The sequence below is a fragment of the Squalius cephalus genome (genome assembly GCF_949319135.1).
Source record: "Squalius cephalus genome assembly, chromosome: 11".
Taxonomy (NCBI): Eukaryota; Metazoa; Chordata; class Actinopteri; order Cypriniformes; family Leuciscidae; genus Squalius; species Squalius cephalus.
This window is the reverse complement of record NC_137132.1, coordinates 24,984,660-25,003,673: the sequence shown is the minus strand read 5'-3', so window position 1 is coordinate 25,003,673 and position 19,014 is coordinate 24,984,660. Positions and strand designations below refer to the sequence as shown.

Sequence of the window (19,014 nt, the reverse complement as noted above, 5' to 3'; positions counted from 1 at the left end):
AGGAAAAAAGAATAGTGAGAGAGACAGAAAGAGGAAGATAAAAGTAAGTATCTCGCTATAGTGTCTTAGTTTAAATCGATGACGCTTTAGATACGGTAGGGTCCAAATAGATCTGGGATTCAAAATCTAATTTAAACCTGAAAACATACTTCAGCACTTTTTTTGGTGCACTAATTTACTTTTCACTCATATTGTTATGCATTTCACTAGACTTTTGGACGCCCATTGTACGATGGCTGTCTCTTTCCGTATCCTTATTCGTCCACCCATCGGATTGCCTCCATCCCCATTAAAGCTAACAGGATGAGACATTAATCTGCTACCCAGCATCCCAGAGCTATTTAAAATCTGCAGTGCTTTAGAAGAGTTGTCCGCCGTGAAAGAAAGAAAGAAAAAAGAAAACAACATAATTTAAAGCGGTTGACAAGTGGGTGTTCAGAGCCACTTTTCCACTCGCATTTCTCTCTGCTTCTTTCTCTATTTTGTCAAATAATGAGAGAGACGGAGACCAGCTTTATCACTTTAGCGCACTGTGGACGGCTAACATCAGGGTACTGGAAAGAAAAACGGGAGAATGTTTGCTTAAAGCTGCAGCTTGTCTACCATTGGCTAGTCCTGCCCCAAACTCACGCCATTGGTTTAGCCCAATGTTGTTGTGTCAGGGTGTTCAAATAAACAGCCACACTGTGTGTGGAAAACAACTATGAATGGGTTAGTTTTTAGAAGAAAGTATTTAAAGATTGAAAAATATTACACACTTCACCTTTAAGAAAGGTTCTGAACTTGGTTTAAATAAAAAAAATATATTGCAGGTGGAGAGGGAAAAGGTCCAATGAGCTGTATTACACAGTCAAAGGACTTTCTCTGTGAGTGCAACATATGGCATATGTGCATGAACGTTAGACATTGTGCAGTTAAAAACGATTCATAGAAAATTCTTGATTGCAACACACTCTCGTCTACTGACGTAATAGATTCCGCTATAGATATATATACGTTTGGATGAGAAATCACACACTTGCGGCACGTCCCTGAAAGGATCCAGTGGAGAGAGGAAATGAAAAGGCCCTGACGTTTAGACGGCAGCTTTCTGTCCTTGCTCTACTGGCACAGAGTAGACCCTAGAGAAACACACAGAGATGAGAACAGTCAGATCACTATGGAGACATTGATTAAATCTTGCTCGAGCTCTTTTATACCTTTCCCCTGAACAGTTTTTTCTATATTAAAACACATAATGAAATTGATTGACATTTTTAAAATGACACACACTGGATAAAAGCTTAATAAAAGAGGCGTTTATTTCTTAATGGGGCATGTCATGAGATTAGTCAAATATTATTCACTTTTTATAGGTAAATTTGATACTTTCGCTGACTGTAAATAGTACAAAATAAAAAGGTATTCTGAATGGGATTGGTTATCTGGCCTTTCAGTGCAGAAACGTCTTCATGAAAAAAAATATTCATTTCTGTTTCAAGTCTAATGGGTAAATGATGACAGAATATATTATCCCTTACACAAAATAAGTACAAGTTCATTAAGTACAGTTCAAGTTCAAGTATATTTTTAACCATACTTTATGTAGTAAGTATATCAATGTACTACTTAGGTGTACTATTTAAAAACTACTTTTTAGTATATAAAATAATACTTTTAAGTCAACTTTAAATGTAACAGTTGTAAACTGAGTACACAACTGAGTACTAGTTTACAACAACACTGATAGTACTGATAGTTTACTACTGATAGTCCATCTGTGTATATTCTACGTTTAGCTTTTCCCTTCTGCTGGTTGAATTTAGGCTTCAAAATTCACTAAAGTTGTGTTAATTTGTGAAGATTATTATGATGGACGAAACGTGTAAAAATCATTAACTTTTGTTGGTCGCAGAGCTTCTTTTCTGCAATAATCCAATAACCAATTGAAAAATCCTATGGACCCTCTCCACATTTCCGGGTTTCCCAAAAGCGGAAATCGTCATAGTTGGGTAAACTTCTATAGCAGTGAACGGCAGACGACAGCAGATATCATTTTTGTATTTGCATTTGCTCTGATAGCAAAAGAAATGTGCAAACTGCAATAGCGTTTCCACGACTTTCCAAAAGAGTGAAATAAACATAGAGAGATTTATTACGTTGGTCGGAAGAGAGAAAGATGTCAAATCACGCAGGAGCCTTAGGTGTAATATAACACAATATGGCATTATAAATGTGTATTACATTTTTTAAAAATATTAAAAATGATCACTGCAGTGCTCTATTGTGCCAAAACAACTCTTTAGCTCCGCCCACTCCCATATAGCACCACAAATGACATATAGTCTGTTTTGTGTGGCAAAAGCAATCATAATACAGAATCCATATGCAAACATCAAAATCTAGTCTTTTTGAACGCAAATGAAGTTTAAATGTTATCTCAAAAGATTTTAAACAAGTGATTCCTGTTTATGTGGCCCATTTAAACATGGTTCAGACACACCAAGCTAAACATCTCCAAGACCTATTCAATGTGTTAAGAAAGAAAGCATTGCAGTAGCACCGACAATGATTGGATTCATTTACACAGCCAGGCTGATATCTGTAAAGAATAGGGTCAGCTATGGGTCACATTTTATTCAAGGCAATACATACACATATATGTGAGAGGAGCTTAACCCTGACTTTTGTTTTGAATAGAGACACATTCAGCTTATAGTTCAGGAGAAGGATGAATGGAGCTCTTTGTGACACATTCATACTGTTCAAACACATGTACGTACGCTTGCTCTCCTCGGGTAAATGCTGTTTAATTTACCTCAGTGATGAATTCGTTCACAGTTTGCCTGGCTTTATGAACTCTGTGGCAGGATTTTTTGCCCCGCAAGGCATTTCGGGGGGCTTTTATCGTTTTTTTATTGAGTGTGCTTTCTGTGAACATGCTCAGAAAGGTTCAGTGTTGATCCACAGAGCCTGTGGTTGCTGTGTGATTAAGCCCCTTTCAGCCACCCTATCACTCAACACCGAAAAAAAGAAGAAGCCATGGCTCAGCTAACTGCATTCCCCTGAGGTAACCTGTAATCCCGCAGAAGAATTTAACCTCAATAAAGAAAGAGAGAGTAAGAGCGGGTGAGAGAGAAAGAGAGAAAACAGAGGATCTTTAAGCTTGCTGTTGGGAGGCAGGTGTCAGACAAACTCCGCTCCCTCCCAGCCTTCTCTCACATATCACCATACTCAGCAACTCACTGAAACTGATTACTTTGCAAAACAGGTAAGCATAGCAGCCAAGTTCAGTTACGCAACCTACCAGGACGACAGCGAAAGGCCACAAAGTGGGGGACAGGACGTGAGAGAAAGAGAGAGAGAGAAAAATGCAGTTCTTTCCTTTTCTCTACTTTGCAAAACAATCTAAAAAAAAACAGTTTTAACTTTTAATCACCTAACTGATTTCGTCACCTTTAAGGGATAGTTCGCCCACAAAATACAATTTGTGTTATCATTTACGCACCTTGATGTTGTTCCAAACCTGTTTGACTTTTTATTGCAATTAAATCGAATATGGACTGAATATGAAGCTTTTAAGCTTCAAAAAGGATGCAAAGGCACTAAAATATCATCATAAAAGTAGTCCATGTGACTCATACTTGCATACTGTCTAGTAGGAACCTCATTTGGATTGAATTCAAAATCAATTAAAACGAAATCCATAAAATGATCCCAAAATGGGAAAGCCTAAAAGGTTCTATAAATGAAGCACCTGACCAGAACCCTTTAAGGTTCTATATAGAACCTTTTCTTCTAAGAGTGTACTTTCTTGATGTACTGTTTTCGCATACTATATATCATGGAATTAGGCATATTTGTACACAGTCTTCGAAGGTCATAAGAAACAAACTGTAATTTAAGTCATTATTTACTGAAAGGCCTTGTCCTAAATGGAACCCTAAAGCACAAAGTATACTTCGGCCATCTGCGGTCCGGTAACTGTCTGTGTGATGTAATTTTCGTCTTCAGGAGGGTCCGTGTGTACAACAGCACATGTATGAGTGACTTGAGCGCTTAAAAACAAAATCCACTGTGCTCACGTGCAGAACGCATCTTTCCACGCTCACAGCCAAAGAAATACACTTTGAAAGGCTGGCGCACTCAACTGTTTGCAAGACGAAGCGGAACGTGGATAATGATGTATATCCGGGTCTTGAGCCCTCGTGATCTTCCTCCAAATCCACTCTTTCATGGTATGGCGTAATGCCGCTTTGACTGCTTGATAGAAGTCTGCTGTGGAGCTTGTGGGCTTGCGGGCTCGGCAAAAGTGCAAATCAAGGGCGCATATCGGCCGCAAAGAAAACTAAAATGAAAAGGGGACACCATATGGTAGAGGTCTTCAACCCTGCTCCTGAGAACACATTGTCCTGCAGAGTTTAGCTCCAACCCTAATCAAACACACCTGAAGTGGCTAATCAAGCTTTTCAGGATCACTTGAACATGCACATGCAGGTGTGCTGAAACAGGCTGGAAATCAACTTTGCTGGACAGTGGGTTCCCAGGAGCAGGCTTGAAGACCCTACGGGTTTGTAGGCGGCGTCTGAAATTGCATACTCTCTTGAGCAGGTCCTTATTTTGAATAAGTAATTACTTTACGGCCGCTAAAAAGTACATTCTATATAGTATAGAGTAATCCAGACGTACTACATCCACCATGTTGTCATCATGTGACCTACCAGCGTCAGTTAGGTCGCGTCACCTCCATTCTCAAATCCTCTCCCGTGGCCTCATGGGACAGTAAAGTGTCTATCGAATGTGGACTTCAGAATCTCGCTGGAAGAAGTAGGTCATCCAGGTACATTTTGCCTACACTTTTATGAATTCGGACATACTTCTTTTGTCACACTGTTTTTCGCCTACGATATAGTAGGGAAGTATGCGAGTTCGGATGCAGCCTTGTGGACTTAACAGACACCGTTGTGAGTCTACAAGATGGCAAGTGCACATGGAGTGTGCTAGTTGGGACAGGGCCAAAGCTGTTAACCTCTGTGACAAAAATCCATTGAGTCAGTGAGTTGAACCCAAGAATCGGATGAGTCCAGTTTGTGAAAGAATCATTCAGACTGATGATAATTGAATGCAAGCACCAAAGAAAACTAATCTTCATTTTTGTAAACATAAGGGTGAGTAAATGATGACAGAATTTTCATTTCTGGGTGAACTGTTTCTTTAAAAGCACAGTGGACTGAATGCTTACTTCAGAAGCAGTGTATAAAAAGTAGAGACTTTAAAATGGCCTGAACCTTAACCAAAAAATTAATCATTATGAGGGGGTCACTATACATGCAATGTAGGCTACAGATAAATGGCATGTAATTTGTTATACTGCGGTATGGAAGTGTGGCTGTGTTTGCACAAAAAACAATAATAATTCAAAATGCAACAAATTGAAACACCCTTTTCTTCCTTCTCGCTCTCTCTCTCTCTCTCTAAGAAACTGGTTTGAGCACTTTTGTCCCTGACTGTTTTTGTCTGATAACATCATGACAAACAGAAATGGAAAAAGTCGGTTTTCTTATTTTTTTTAAATCCAACTTATCATTTGCAAATGTGGCCATGACATATTCACAGAGTTTAGCAGGTCATGTCTTGTTCATGTTAGTCAACACCTGGCTTGTTTTCTGTCCTTTTTTCTTTTTGTTTCAGGGACTTGTTTCTAACAGCTCAGGGCTTGAGGAGCGTTTGACAGATGGCTGGAAAGTAGAGTCATCAATGCACATGTACCAACCCGCTGCAAATGGTGGCCTATCCCTCCTGCATGCGGCCCTCTATTGTCTCGCATTCTGCTGTCGTCATGTGTTTAGTGGGTTACCAGGGATTCAGAGATCTGTTACCCATCAGACTGGTTGGACCACCCCAAAAGTTGACGGGGTGGAGCACTAAAGCCACCTTGTAAATATAAGCACTGAAGTGTCACTCAAGATAAAGTGAGTAGTAAGCTAAAGGTGAGAAATCATTTTTTTCCCCACCCATTTTCCAGTAAGTGCTGCCAAATCCTTCTTAGAACCAGTAATAAGGGACCATGCAGAGCAACTAATAAACAAGCAATAGCAGTGCAAATACGTAGCTTCAGCTTCAATATTTTCCAAATTATTAGTGAGGTGAAGCAGATATTTCCAAACCTCTACACACAAAGGCATGCACAAATCCACACTGCATATGCGGGTGATAGTTTGTGGGGTGTACACACACATTTCTGTCAAATGGATTTTGCTATATTCAACCCAGCATGAGTTTTTAATAACATTTCTTCAATATATGTTTGTCTGACGTACAGGTCATTCGAAAATTGCTTTCAAGCAAAACTAAATCAGTCTTACCCCTGTTCTCGGTTTTGCAAGTAGCGTCTGAAGAGGACAATAGCTGTAAAGATAAAAAAATAATTTTAGTTTAGTTTGTGCATTACAGGGCCTGGCATTGTTACATCATAAGTCTCCGAACCGAACGACCTCACAGAACGCCTACTGTATGGAAATTGTGTTGCTTTTTTCGGTCAAATAAACCAGGACATCCAGCACACATCACTAGAGTTTGGCTTGACAAGAATTTGGCATACAGATTTAGATTCAGTGAGCCTGTAAAGAACACGCCCATGTTAAATTACTTTTGACAATAGGGCTATACTTTAGATATTCATTTACAGCATGTATCCCATAAAATGTATAACTATAATTAAAAGGAAGTATTCCTGGGCTTGCATTTGCAACGTGATCTCATTAGTTGCAGGTATCGTATGAAAGTGTATTTATAGTACAAGTTTTCATACATTTGCATAGGCACTGAAATGTACTTTGCTATCGAATTGACAGCATCTAAAACTGCATTTTTACACATGAACTACAACATACAAAATATGAAATTCAATTAATTAATAGGTTGATTTAAATGTATTAAATTGAATGACATTAATTCATTTCATCACTAAAAAATATCTATATAACAGTATACTGTATACATGTAAACAGTATACATGTTTTTATATTGCCATTTGCATTTTGATTAAAAAACATTAATTTAATGGCATTAATTAAATATGTTCAAATCTGTATATTATGTGTTTTATATTGTTAATAAGAAGGTTTACAGAATAGGTGAGTTTAGGGGTTTTAAAATATATACATAATAGTAAAATATACTAGGCCTATGCAATTTATTTTTTGAAAATAAATAAAACATTAATATTTTTATGACCCTAACCCCAAATACTTTTACTTTATATGACCTGTCATTATGTCCATATTGTACATTTCGGTGTACATCCAAACTCAACATGTAAATGTTATACAAATACCTATGAATACTAATGAGATCAAGCTGCCATTTGCTGGAAAGGAAGTACAGCTCATACAACAACAAGAAACAAACAGCTCAGATATTTCATGTAAAATTCATGTTGAACTATATCATGAAATTGTTTGAAGATTTTTACACACATGCATGACTGTTTTAACAGACCCGACCTACCTACAATAGCCCCAATGGCCAGAACTGTGATGCTAACGGCAGCTATGATGATTACCAAGGTTCCACCTACAAATTAACAATAAAAACAAGGAGGATGTACATTACATTTGTGCACATATTCATTGACGCAAGTCTGAAATATGAATTAATCCATATATAGAAGAATTTGATGTTTTTTTTTCAACCTGCAGTTTCGTCTCCTGTGGATTTATCTAATCCAGGACTTTCTTCAGGGCCTTCTGATTTAACAGGTTGACGCCCATTCATCACTGAAAAATAAATTCAAACACAAGGATGATATTCATGGTTTAACTATTATCACATCAACAATGGTAACACAATTTTTTATGTTACTAATGAATGTGTTCAAACAGGGACCTGTTACAGCTTTTTGAAGCTTTTTATTAAAGCTGCTGTGAATGTTGCCTCTAGTGGCACTAAATGGAAGTGCTAAAAAATATGATTGTTTTTTAAACATTTCATCATCTGTCATTAGTCAGCCACATTCTTTTCTTTATTTTTTTCTGTTTACAGAGTTTATGGCTTTTCAAAGTGATATCTGCCACATACACTGTGAAAAAAGAAAAAGTTGCTGCCTTACATTTTTAAGTACAATCAGCTTGGATGTTTAAGTCATTTCAACTTAAATTATTAAGTAAATAATTTTGAAAATTGCGTAACTTATTTTGATGAGTTAAAGCAATGTAAAAACGCATGTTGTCATTTTATTGATCTTTACAGTGTAGTAGGGACATTCTTAAAACAGTTTTATTAGTGGTGAGATAAAACGAATGCCAGATTTGCACCCATATGAGCAGCACAGCTCGATGTATCTAGGCCACATCTCTGAGCCAATTCTTCTTGTTAATCACTGACATTTCTTTTGTCTTTTCTAGGAAATTAGCTGGGGCATGAATCACAATTCTGACCGTGGATCCCTCCATATCACCTCCCACCCCTCCCATCTGCCTCTGGTCAGAGCTGGTGAGCAGGGCTTGCTTTAACAGCTCAGTAATTCTATCAGAGAGCAATCATTCTGCTGATGAAGACGGACAGCTCCTCGCACAGGAGAGCTGAATGAGACTGCCAACGTCCATTAAGGGGACGGGCAGGGGTGCGGATGGAGCCGGGGCTATCAGCGGCGCTCTGCTGGGACACGCTAATTGATTGCTTTCAAGAATTAATGTGGCGGATGAGCTGGTCACGTCGTACAGTAACAACTTGTCTTCATGTTACATGTGCGACTGGAGATGAATACCCACCTTCCTGTCTATTCCCATCACCATCCTCATCGTCACCTGGGTAAATGAGATGAAGAATATAGAAAAATGCATTAAAAATAAAACTGTGATGGGTATTTACCAAACTATATGGATGTCATGGTTCATCCTCCAAAATAAGAAAAAAAAATATATTATTTTGCATTGAAAAAAAGCCTGTTTTTTTAGCTTTGTGAAATATATTTCAAGAAAGTGTACTTAATTGTCAGAATTGTCAGAAAATATGAGAGGTCATACCTTCATCTCCTGAAGAATTCCCTTCTGTGTCTTCTGTTGCTGCTGTTCATTCGAATACATAAATAAGAGGTTAGCGCTCACATGAACCTATAACCAATTATTATAAAGGTCACAACTGTCAAGTGTCTTCAGAGGTTATTCCACTGCCAGATAGTGAAGGTGAAACAGCTCCATTGTGAAATGACTATTTTAACATATAGCATTTCATTTGTCACATACTTTTCATTTGTTTACATCTAAGTGGCTGTAAAAAAAAAAAAAAAAAAGTTGTTCAAGGCATTTTGGATGAAAAGTGCCTGCTAAATGGCGAGTAACTGGGGGATTGGTTCACAAGCCTGTCACTGATACAGATACTTTAGACAGACATGAGAACTAAAAGATGGATTGAGACCAAAAATAAACATCTGAATATAGGACAGAGTTTTTTTATCAAAGAAGGACAGAATAATGTAAGCGTAGGTAAAATGAACTTACCTGAACCTTGAAGAATCAAAAACAGAATAAAGAGTAAACGCAGCATCTTCTTGTTCTAGGAAAAGAAAGAAAGGAATTAATCTACACATTAGAACACTACATCTACATTTCTCAAAAACGTTGATACACAGTCAACCCATGTGAACCTAGCCTACTGTATGTTTAACCTAGATAAATTCACATAGAAACACGTTCTCTAATCTCAAACAGATACACAGTAATCTATTACACCATGGCATGCCATAGTTGAAAATATGTCAGTGTTAATAAGCAACTAGGAATATAATGAGTCCTGTGTGAAACTGACTAAATAACCAGACTAAACAGTACAAATTCACCAGAAGTTAGTCTGTCGGCTTTATCCAATCCGGAATTTACTGAGGACTGACTCATGCTTCATGATTTGTCAACTTTGTGGTCTGGTGTGCACTTGTGAAGTACAGTCAACACAACTAAACAGAGTGTAACCGACAGACTGGGAAGAGAGGTGCTGCAAAAATTTCAAAACATGTAAAAAAAATATTATAATAATAATATAAAGAAAAAAAGTTTTTTGAATTTTCAAGGAAGAAAACCTAGTAGACCCAACAAACTAAATTGTATTGACCATTCATGGAGTCTAAGAAATATTGCAACAGACCAACAACACAAATGAAGAGATCAAAATGGCTAAACACTAGAGCTAAAAAATACTTATGATCTTGTGAAGTCTCACCGGAACAACTACACAAAATTCACGGAGTCTTAAACTTAAATTGGAGGCAAGCAGAAGTTGAGACATTTTAATAGAAAAGTAAAGAAATTTGCCCCCTCTTTTCCTGTAACAGTAAGAAGTAATTCATTTCATCTTGCATGTGGTTTATGAACCTGTCTCACACCTTTATCATTTAACAGCCTTCATTGTGAAATCATCTGACAAGCTGCCAAATGACTTTAATCAATAAAACTAAAACACAAATAGACATGTACAGAAGGAGTAACGCAGCCAATTATGTTTTCAAGACTTTACTTCCACATGGTACCTTTCCCAGAACGGCCTGATGATTTAATCTAGGCAGATGTTTAACACACACAGCTGGCCAAGTGCAGCTTCCGCTGGCTGTTCCTCTTAACAATTACACCTATTTATTTTGGTTCCCACTTATGGACTAGGAAATGGGAACCAGCCCGGGAATGACCTTTTCCTGAGTTCTATTTAAAATGGTTAAATATATACATACAATCAAATAAGTGCTATAGTACCCAAGGTCCAAATTCCCCTTCTGTGGCCAGCATATCAATCTCACAAGCCTCTACTCTTCATCCAGATATTGTTATTGGTGCCCATTGTGTTGGGCTTCCACTTCCTGCTGCTTTGACAATAACTGGGATCTCCATGCAGGGAAGTGACAACAGGACTCTATACACCTGCTTTCTCCATTCACATTCTACCACCCCAACTGGTCGTCCCCTTTGTACGGTTTCCCTAGCTGTGCAAAGCTTGTAACTATATATTTTAAAAACAATAGGCCTATAACTTATAATTTAATCAAAGTCATATTTTTTGCTGACACAAAAAGAGTAAGTGATTTTGAATGAATGAACAATATAAAAACTTTATTCCATGACCTACCTAGTCATTTCATTTACAAGCTGTGTATATTTTAAAAAGAATTGCAATTTAACGCAACAATTCAACCTCATTGGTTCTTGCTGAAGCTCAAACTTGCTGCGTAACACCAGAATGAACCTCATTGGTTCTCATACATCAAGCAATCATGCTTGAGCTTCCGTTTACCATATCTGACGTGGCCGTTGATAAATGTTTATATATGAATAAAAGTCTAAAAGAAACCTGTTCATCATATAAAGCGATTGAGTCTCATCAGAAAATTGTATTAACTTTTTGAAGCAACAAAGTGCATGGACAGTCAATGGAGGGACAGAAATCACTTCAACCCGCGGATTACAAAAACAACCCGCGGCAACAGTATAAAAGTAGCCCAATTCCACGGGAAAACCGCGGACTTGGCAAGGCTGGGTAAAAAGAAGTTTGACATTCCATTTCAGTGGTACTGTATATAGCGAATATCCCAACATACATACTGTACATTACACTGCTGAGAGCGGCATTTAGATGAATATATAAATATGTACTGTGGACTTTCCTCTCAATAATGAAACAAACACAAAACAAAAATGCCAGATAGTTTGCTTTGGCAAGCAGTTATCTGAACAAACTCTAAACAAACTTCGTTTTGGCACACCAGTTAATTCTTAGATTTCACTTGAAGTATCAGGGCCTTTACTGCCCAACAGAGATAAGTTGTGTTTTGGTGGCATGTGTGAACTTGTCAATAAATGCAAAATACTGAAAAATGAGCTTTGTTTGTACAGCAACCCGTGAACACTTAGAACTATGCTGAGCGGAGAGTTTGCTTTGACCCTAACAAAGCTATATTTGATAGTCTAATTAGCAAATTATCATATAATGGTAACAGCAGCTGAAACCAGCCTGGAACACTTTGTCCTAATTACACTGTCATGTCTTCAACTGTGGCTTACATGTCTTAAATGTGTCCAAAACTATTAATAAGTGAAAATTAAAGAAGTATCGTGGTAGTGATACCAGTATGTCTGTCTTAATGATAGGCTGTCTTGGCAAACTCGTCCTTAAGGGACTGCAGTATCTGTGCAGCAGCCAGAAAGAAAAACAGGCTGGCTCCGTGAAGAGAGAATGATTGCGGTGGCTTAACTCGTCTCGTAATTTGGAATTTCCACGCTCAATTCAGGTCGTCACGGCAAGAGAGATTCTCTCAATTAAGCTGTTAATCAGAAGATGTGGGACTGGTTGTCGGAGCAAGCAAAATCCAAGCTTGTAAAAATGTGACAGCAAATCTCCCATCAACAGTAACCTACAGCCGTCTGAAACCCCCTCAGGCCCCCTCCCTAAATTCCAATTTGGTGCGCCCTGCTGCCTCGGAGAAATAATAAGCTGAACCAATTTGAAAATATTTATCAGTGCAGTCCAACGCCTGCGAGTTGACAGTCCTCCTGAAGCTTGCGTTGCTGAACAATTGACTAATATATTTGTGTGTATTTGAATTCAAATTGAATTTGGTCTATTCTCCAGTTTTTGCACTTGTTTTGCCTCCACCTAATTTGTGCTCTATCATTAATACACGTAGCCCTGTGAAAGAGGCCCGACATGAGCCTGCAGCAAAGCCACCAATGAAAAACCTCGTTCATACCTCATAAAATCGTAAATCAACAACAGCAGAGTATAACAGGATTATTATTATTTTTGCCTCATCCTACAATGTGTGATTTCTGCATCTTCCATTGTTCACACAAACAGGTTGAGCTGATGGTGGTGTGTCAATGTTGAAAGCAATGGGAAATCAGTCTACAAATGACTACAAATTTCTGATTATAGACTGTGAAGCTAGACTTTTTGGCGGAATAACATGCTCAAAAGGAGAAGGGACATGTATTAAGGTGGTTAATAGGGTCAGCTGATTTCATATAGACTTTAGCCAGATTAGGGAACAGTCGAAAAAAAAGAAGATATGAAAATTATTCTGTGCAGCACAAAAATAATCAGGAACAGGAGCAAATAGTGACTAAGAAATCGCCTTGCGCAAATCTTATGGAAATTCATTTTGTCTGATCTTTTGTCTTAGTGTGAGTAACAAACAGTAATCTATGTCTCATACATACCTAGACCAGACTCATTAACAACTTCCAGTTAAATCAGTAAGAACATTTATAATGTCATAATTGCATTGGCACAAATTCTATAAGAGTATAGTACACAGCGTTCTAACCAGACTTGACAATAAGAGTTTATGACTGATATGGGTGAGTAGGACAAAAAATGACTAAAGCTAAAGTATAATGGTTATGCTGTGTAAGAGGCTGATTTATTTATCTATTTTCAGTCATTAGCTGTCTAAATCAAATTATTTTTAACTGAACATATTGTTGCTTTATTATGCCAGTTCACAAAGTGTGAGTACTTGTTCTTCTTGTCTTTTTTTCTATATTTCACAGTTCTACATCTGGCTTAGTGGCACATGTGTCATGTTAGATTATGGCATCAATGATTCTAAACATAGACAACCGTCTCCTGATCTACAGTTGCTCAGTGCTTTCACCTTGTGTGAACCAAAAACCTCAAAAATGCCACAGAGATTCACTTAATAGATATGGTTTGGTCTAATGTTTAAATTAGCCCTGAACTGAAAATGAAAGACTTGTGGGATGGTAAAACCATAGTTTATATAAGACACACAAACAAATGTTTCACAGGTGTGAACGCAGAAGCTGAAAAACAGAAGGCTGAATTCCTGCTTGGGTACTTTCTTAAAATGGTTCATGAGAAAAGACATTCAATGAAAGCACAGATCAAAACAACAACAGAAGTTAAAACAAGGTGTAAATGAGAAGTTTGATCGTTTTAGCATTAGATTTAAGGGAATCATTAAACAAATAAAAATCCTCTCATTTACTCAACCCTTAAAGTCCCCCTGTAGTGAAAATCAAGTTTTTAATATTGTTTATGTCTATGTGGTGTTTTTAATGTACATTAAGACAAACCATGTGCAAATGCATAAGTCAACACCATTACTGAGTATTTTCACCTTAAAACTGCAGTGAACCAAAGACAAAGAAGAATTTTTTTTTTTTTTTTTTCTTTTAAGATTTAAGAGATACAATTATTGACTACAGGGGACTTTAAGTTGCTCAATGTTGGTTTTATTTTTTTCTCTGTGGACACAAACAGAAATTTTGAAGACTGTGCTGGTTTTCCATTTTATTTTAATGAGGACTGAAAAATCTCAAAGGCACTATTACAATATCATAAAAGTAGTCCATACGACTCTTCTGCTATAAGTTTTCTGAAGTCATCATCCTATAGTCCTCATTCATAGCCATTGCATGGAAAAGAGTGATCAGCAGAATATTCAAAGTGCTTTCCTTTTGCATTTCACAAAGGAACGAAAGTTGAAATGGCGTGAGGGTGAGTAAATGGTGGCAGAATACTTATTTTAAGGCAAACTATTCCTTTATTCATGACACGGTTGACTTGTTACAAAAGAGCAACAATGATGATAGACAGGACCTACAATAGTAGGGACATCAAACATTCATCAAAGGGTTACAGAGAAAAGCAGCACGTAAAAACACAGCCTCAGACGCAAACCTAACCACAGCAACCGACCACATGGAGCTCTTGCAATAAGTGCATGATTATGATTACATAAGGTTTGCGTTAAACAGTAATTTGCTGATGGAGGTCTGGGTGAAAAAAAGACTGACAAGATACGCAAGCACACAAAAACCCCCCAAAAGAGTACGAGACGGCTCAGGAACTGGGGAGTCTGTAGAAGGGAAATTTGCTGAAAAATTCAGCATGTGAAACGAAACCACAGGTCTGGCGAGTAGCGCTTTGAAATTCTCTTAAAGCGTGACATCATTTAGGGCGCCTGTTGACACGGAACTCAAAACCCTTAAAATTCAACCGATGTTCACAAATATGACAGGTTAAAGAGCGTTCTTTAGTGCAATCAAGACGTGTTGCACAATCTTCCTTCAGTATCTGAAAGCTAACATGACTGTGCAAACAGTCAAATGTTTGGTCACTTTAGAAAAAAAGTCTAGAGAAGCAAGTCTGCATACAAGGTTTTTCTCCGCACTGTGCTCTGCTAGACCGCAGATAGCCTTATTTTACAAAACTAAGCTAGCACATTTTGAGGATGAATCATGAGAATGAGCTTTTGAGACAGAAATCTCCTTTAAGCATTATAGTTGTAACGCAATGCACACTTTTTAATGGTTATGAGTATGAAAACCACAATGGTAAGGTAGTAATTTTAATATTAATGAGCTTTTTTTTATATATACCATGATCTGGAAAAAGTAACCTGACAAAGTTTTGAAAGAAACTGTCATTACTTAGGAGGAAACACCTAGAGCACTTTTAGTTGTCATTTTCAGTATCTGCACTGCCATTGACCATATGGCTTTCACTATACAAATATCACTAGTGAAACATCCAACAGCCAATGTAACACCGCAACTACTATACATGTTATAAAAGCTTCTTCTCAGGCATAACGTCTTGATAATAAAACAAAGTTTAATTACAAACTCACCACTTCCTTGGCCCCTGCCGCACGGAATAGGACAGGAAGCTGAGCTGACTGAAGCTGAGCTCGGTCACAGTCAGAGCAACAGAATCATTCCGTGAAACCTAAAAACTGCGCTATGCGTGTCATCTTACACGTGCAAGAAAAACTGTCTACACAAGTGGTTCTCATCTGTTTCAGAAGCTCACCATATATGTCCTCTGGTACTTATGCTGTAATGATAATAAAAAAGCTGTTTGTTTTCAACCTTTTTATTAGAATAAACTAGAAATGTCAAGTAATTATCTGTGATTAAACTTGCGATCCCAGAGGTTTTAAGATGGAAGACGGAAGAGACTTAATCGGGCAACAGTTGCCCTCGTCGTTTTGCGCATGTCATCCTTAGATATAAGTGGATTTGATCATGCAAATATTTGATTATGCAGTGTGCCATGAACACTTGGACAGACAGGTGAAGACTAAATGCCGTTTTGTACGAAACGCCACGAAACCAGAACACTTCCATTATAATCTGTGGCGTATATAGCTAAGATTTTTCAGCGCGCCATTGCAACAAAGTATTGTTTACAATAATAACAACAATAGAAATGTCAAACTTTTCAAATCTTTAAATGTCAGTCAATTTAATTGTCCGATTTTAAATAACAACGAGCCAAATGAGCGGTCAGCTTTGCTACTGGAGCGCGCCAAAGCTAAGGTGCCTTCACGCCATGACGTACAAGTACTTGTAAAAAGTGTTCACATCCTCATAGAGCTCGTAATTATAGCTTGTAAGCTGGGAATTTTCTGAGAGCTCCTATTTGTACCACCTGACCACTGCACATAATTTAGGCATTAATATGTTGACATAGAAACGCATAATTTCCAATCCGAGGACGTGAACAGCTCTGAGTGCGTTACGTGTTGAGATGTGTTCACGCCATGTTGTAATTACCGAACCGATTCTGAACTGTAAAAAGCCTTCATGTGCTTGTAGAACTTGTAATTACAACGTGTAAACTCGTAATTTTCTGAAAACAACATGTTGCACCATGTGGCCACTGTACCACCTGACCACTGCAGATTTGCAAGAGTGATTCGAAAGCATACGGAGCTTTACTTACGGTAATTATGACATGGCTTGAATGCGGCGATATCATCTTGAAATTACGGTAATTACGACATGGCGTGAACAGCACTAGTTTCAGATTGGAGCTCACGTGCACAGAGTTTCACTTCATCTGCAACAGCAGAAGATAAAAGTGAGTCTTATGTGGGGGAGTGACATAAGAGCTTCAAAACATTTTTGATGATGCACTGACAAAACGAGTCAACATAAGTTCCATGCATCAGAGTTTGGAAACCGAGCATAGACCAGAGTATCACGAGCCTGGAAACCGAGCACAGACCAGAGTATCAGGAGCCGTTCCTGTTCCCAGTTTGACCTGAATTTATTCCTCCTGCATGCATAATATTGAATGATCCTAATAATAAACACACTATTGCTAGTAAATGTTATGCCTAGGCATTGCTGAAATGTGCATGCAGATGCGTGTGGCAAAGAACACTTTACGTGTTGACGAAAGTGTAAAATGTGTTGATGCCATAGCTGACAGTGCGTCTCCAGACCTTCTTTAAAATGTTCCGGTGTTGAAATCCAAAAAGTGTGCTAAAAGTTGACAGTTTCATTGTCTTGACCTCTTTAAACAAGAAATTGTCAATGCTTCGCTTTGAAATCGAGCAATCCGCAATTTACATCCCAACCACACACAGGCACTGAAGTTTTGGAGTTGCAACACAATTACTGTTCAGTGGAAACTAAAACCCTATTTATGCTACAGAGAATTTAAAAGGAAAAAAATGTGTTTGTTTAAAAAAAGAAAAAGAGGATGCAAGTGCTCCTGTTTTGTAGATGACATAAGTTCCCATTCTTGTTGTTTTTCATAGATGCATAATTTATTAGTCTTTGACACCCAAATCCATGCAATATGCAAAACACAAGTTAAAAACTAGACTGGTTAGCTGATACTGACCTGCATGTTTGATGATGCAACTGTTTGGACACGGAACGCATGTGGCAACATGTTCTGTTTACAGTCACAGAGGCCACTGCCTTAATTGATGACTGTCAGCAATGTGACGTCTGACTAATTTTAACCGAGAGTTGTGAACAAAGATGTCTTTCTTTGAGCCGTCATGTCGCCTGATTACCCTTTAATATATAACCTGGTGTGTGATGAGTTATGCTGTGTTTTGAGCACCTGCAGGTTTCTGCAAAGTATCCTACAAATGAATCTGCAGTATAAACATGCTGTCAAACAATTATAAGTCTTGTAGCTTGCTGCTATTCCATCTACTCTGTGTTGCATATCATAGAAGTGTGCATTTGAAAAAGAATAATTTTCATTAAAGATATACCGCTTTTTCATATTCCTGAGGTAGCTAACCTAAATGTTTTATTTAAGAGAAAATGAAAACCTTGCAGTCATCCACTCCTGCAGTGCTTTTAGAATCAGTGAAGAAAAAAAAGTCCCACTTACCAAATTTTAGTCCACTGCAGGTATCGTTCACATGCGCTTATGACTGCCTCTATTCTTACATGAGCTCCTTTGTCAACCTTCCTGGCAGAATGGGAACTTCCTGACTGTCTTAACCCCTGTGCGCGTTTGACAGGGCTGTGATGTGAATGTCTCATTGGCTGACGTTCCTCATGAAACCTGACACCTGCACAAGTTTCACCTACACCATACTGACTGTAAAGAGTGGATTCATTCAAAGTGTGTTATTGACATTTATGGATAGGCCTTTTCTGTATCATATATCAGTTCAAATTCTGGTTCTCCCTCACGCAGTCAGCATTTTCGCATGAATGATTTATTTAGGATAGTTGTAAATGCTGGGGGGAAAGATTCCATGAATCTCAAATGAATGGGAATTGATGTTTCGGGAGTGTTGTACTTTTGTATGAATTACATGTTTGACAAGAACTAGGATTGGCTGGCCCCCTCATGGTGCTGAATATCATGATGAATATCACAATGAGTTACTTCTATAGATCTTTCATCTGCTCAACATCATTTTCGGGGAACCAGCCACTAGCCTATCTATAGCACATTGTTTTACTTTTTTTCTGTACAAGATCCAGCAAGATCTATTAAAAAAAATGTAATCACTGTAATTAAGACTGCCCCTCCACCACACATGTAGGACATTTATTACGACTGCACATTTATAACTATAATATCTTAGTGTACATCTAAAGTAATCTTGACAAACTAAACATTATTTGAAAGTTTTCTGACTCTAGCTTTCATATTTGGTGACTGTTTTTCAAAAGAAATAAATAGTGATAGATTCTCCATTTCTTATCCGGTTGCCAAACGTTTTTTTACGTGTGTTTATATGTGTTTTAGAGATTGAATTCA

At 37.8% G+C, this 19,014-nt stretch overlaps 1 protein-coding gene across 2 annotated transcripts; it reads right to left on the bottom strand.

The window, feature by feature from the left end:
• Positions 1-681: 681 nt before the first annotated feature.
• LOC307166565 (uncharacterized protein) lies at positions 682-18,254 on the bottom strand. 2 transcript variants are annotated; one of them, XM_079885010.1, is made up of 8 exons: positions 18,130-18,254; positions 9,480-9,534; positions 9,006-9,047; positions 8,751-8,786; positions 7,674-7,757; positions 7,489-7,554; positions 6,345-6,387; positions 682-1,121 (listed from the first exon to the last, which is right to left on the bottom strand). In XM_079885010.1, exons 2-8 carry the CDS (start codon positions 9,523-9,525, stop codon positions 1,076-1,078), a joined length of 363 nt encoding a protein of 120 aa, XP_079741136.1. In that variant the 5' UTR covers positions 9,526-9,534; positions 18,130-18,254; the 3' UTR covers positions 682-1,075. The 2 variants fall into 2 exon arrangements, with proteins under 2 accessions (XP_079741136.1, XP_079741137.1); XM_079885011.1 differs by lacking the exon at positions 18,130-18,254 and adding an exon at positions 15,617-15,711.
• Positions 18,255-19,014: the final 760 nt, after the last annotated feature.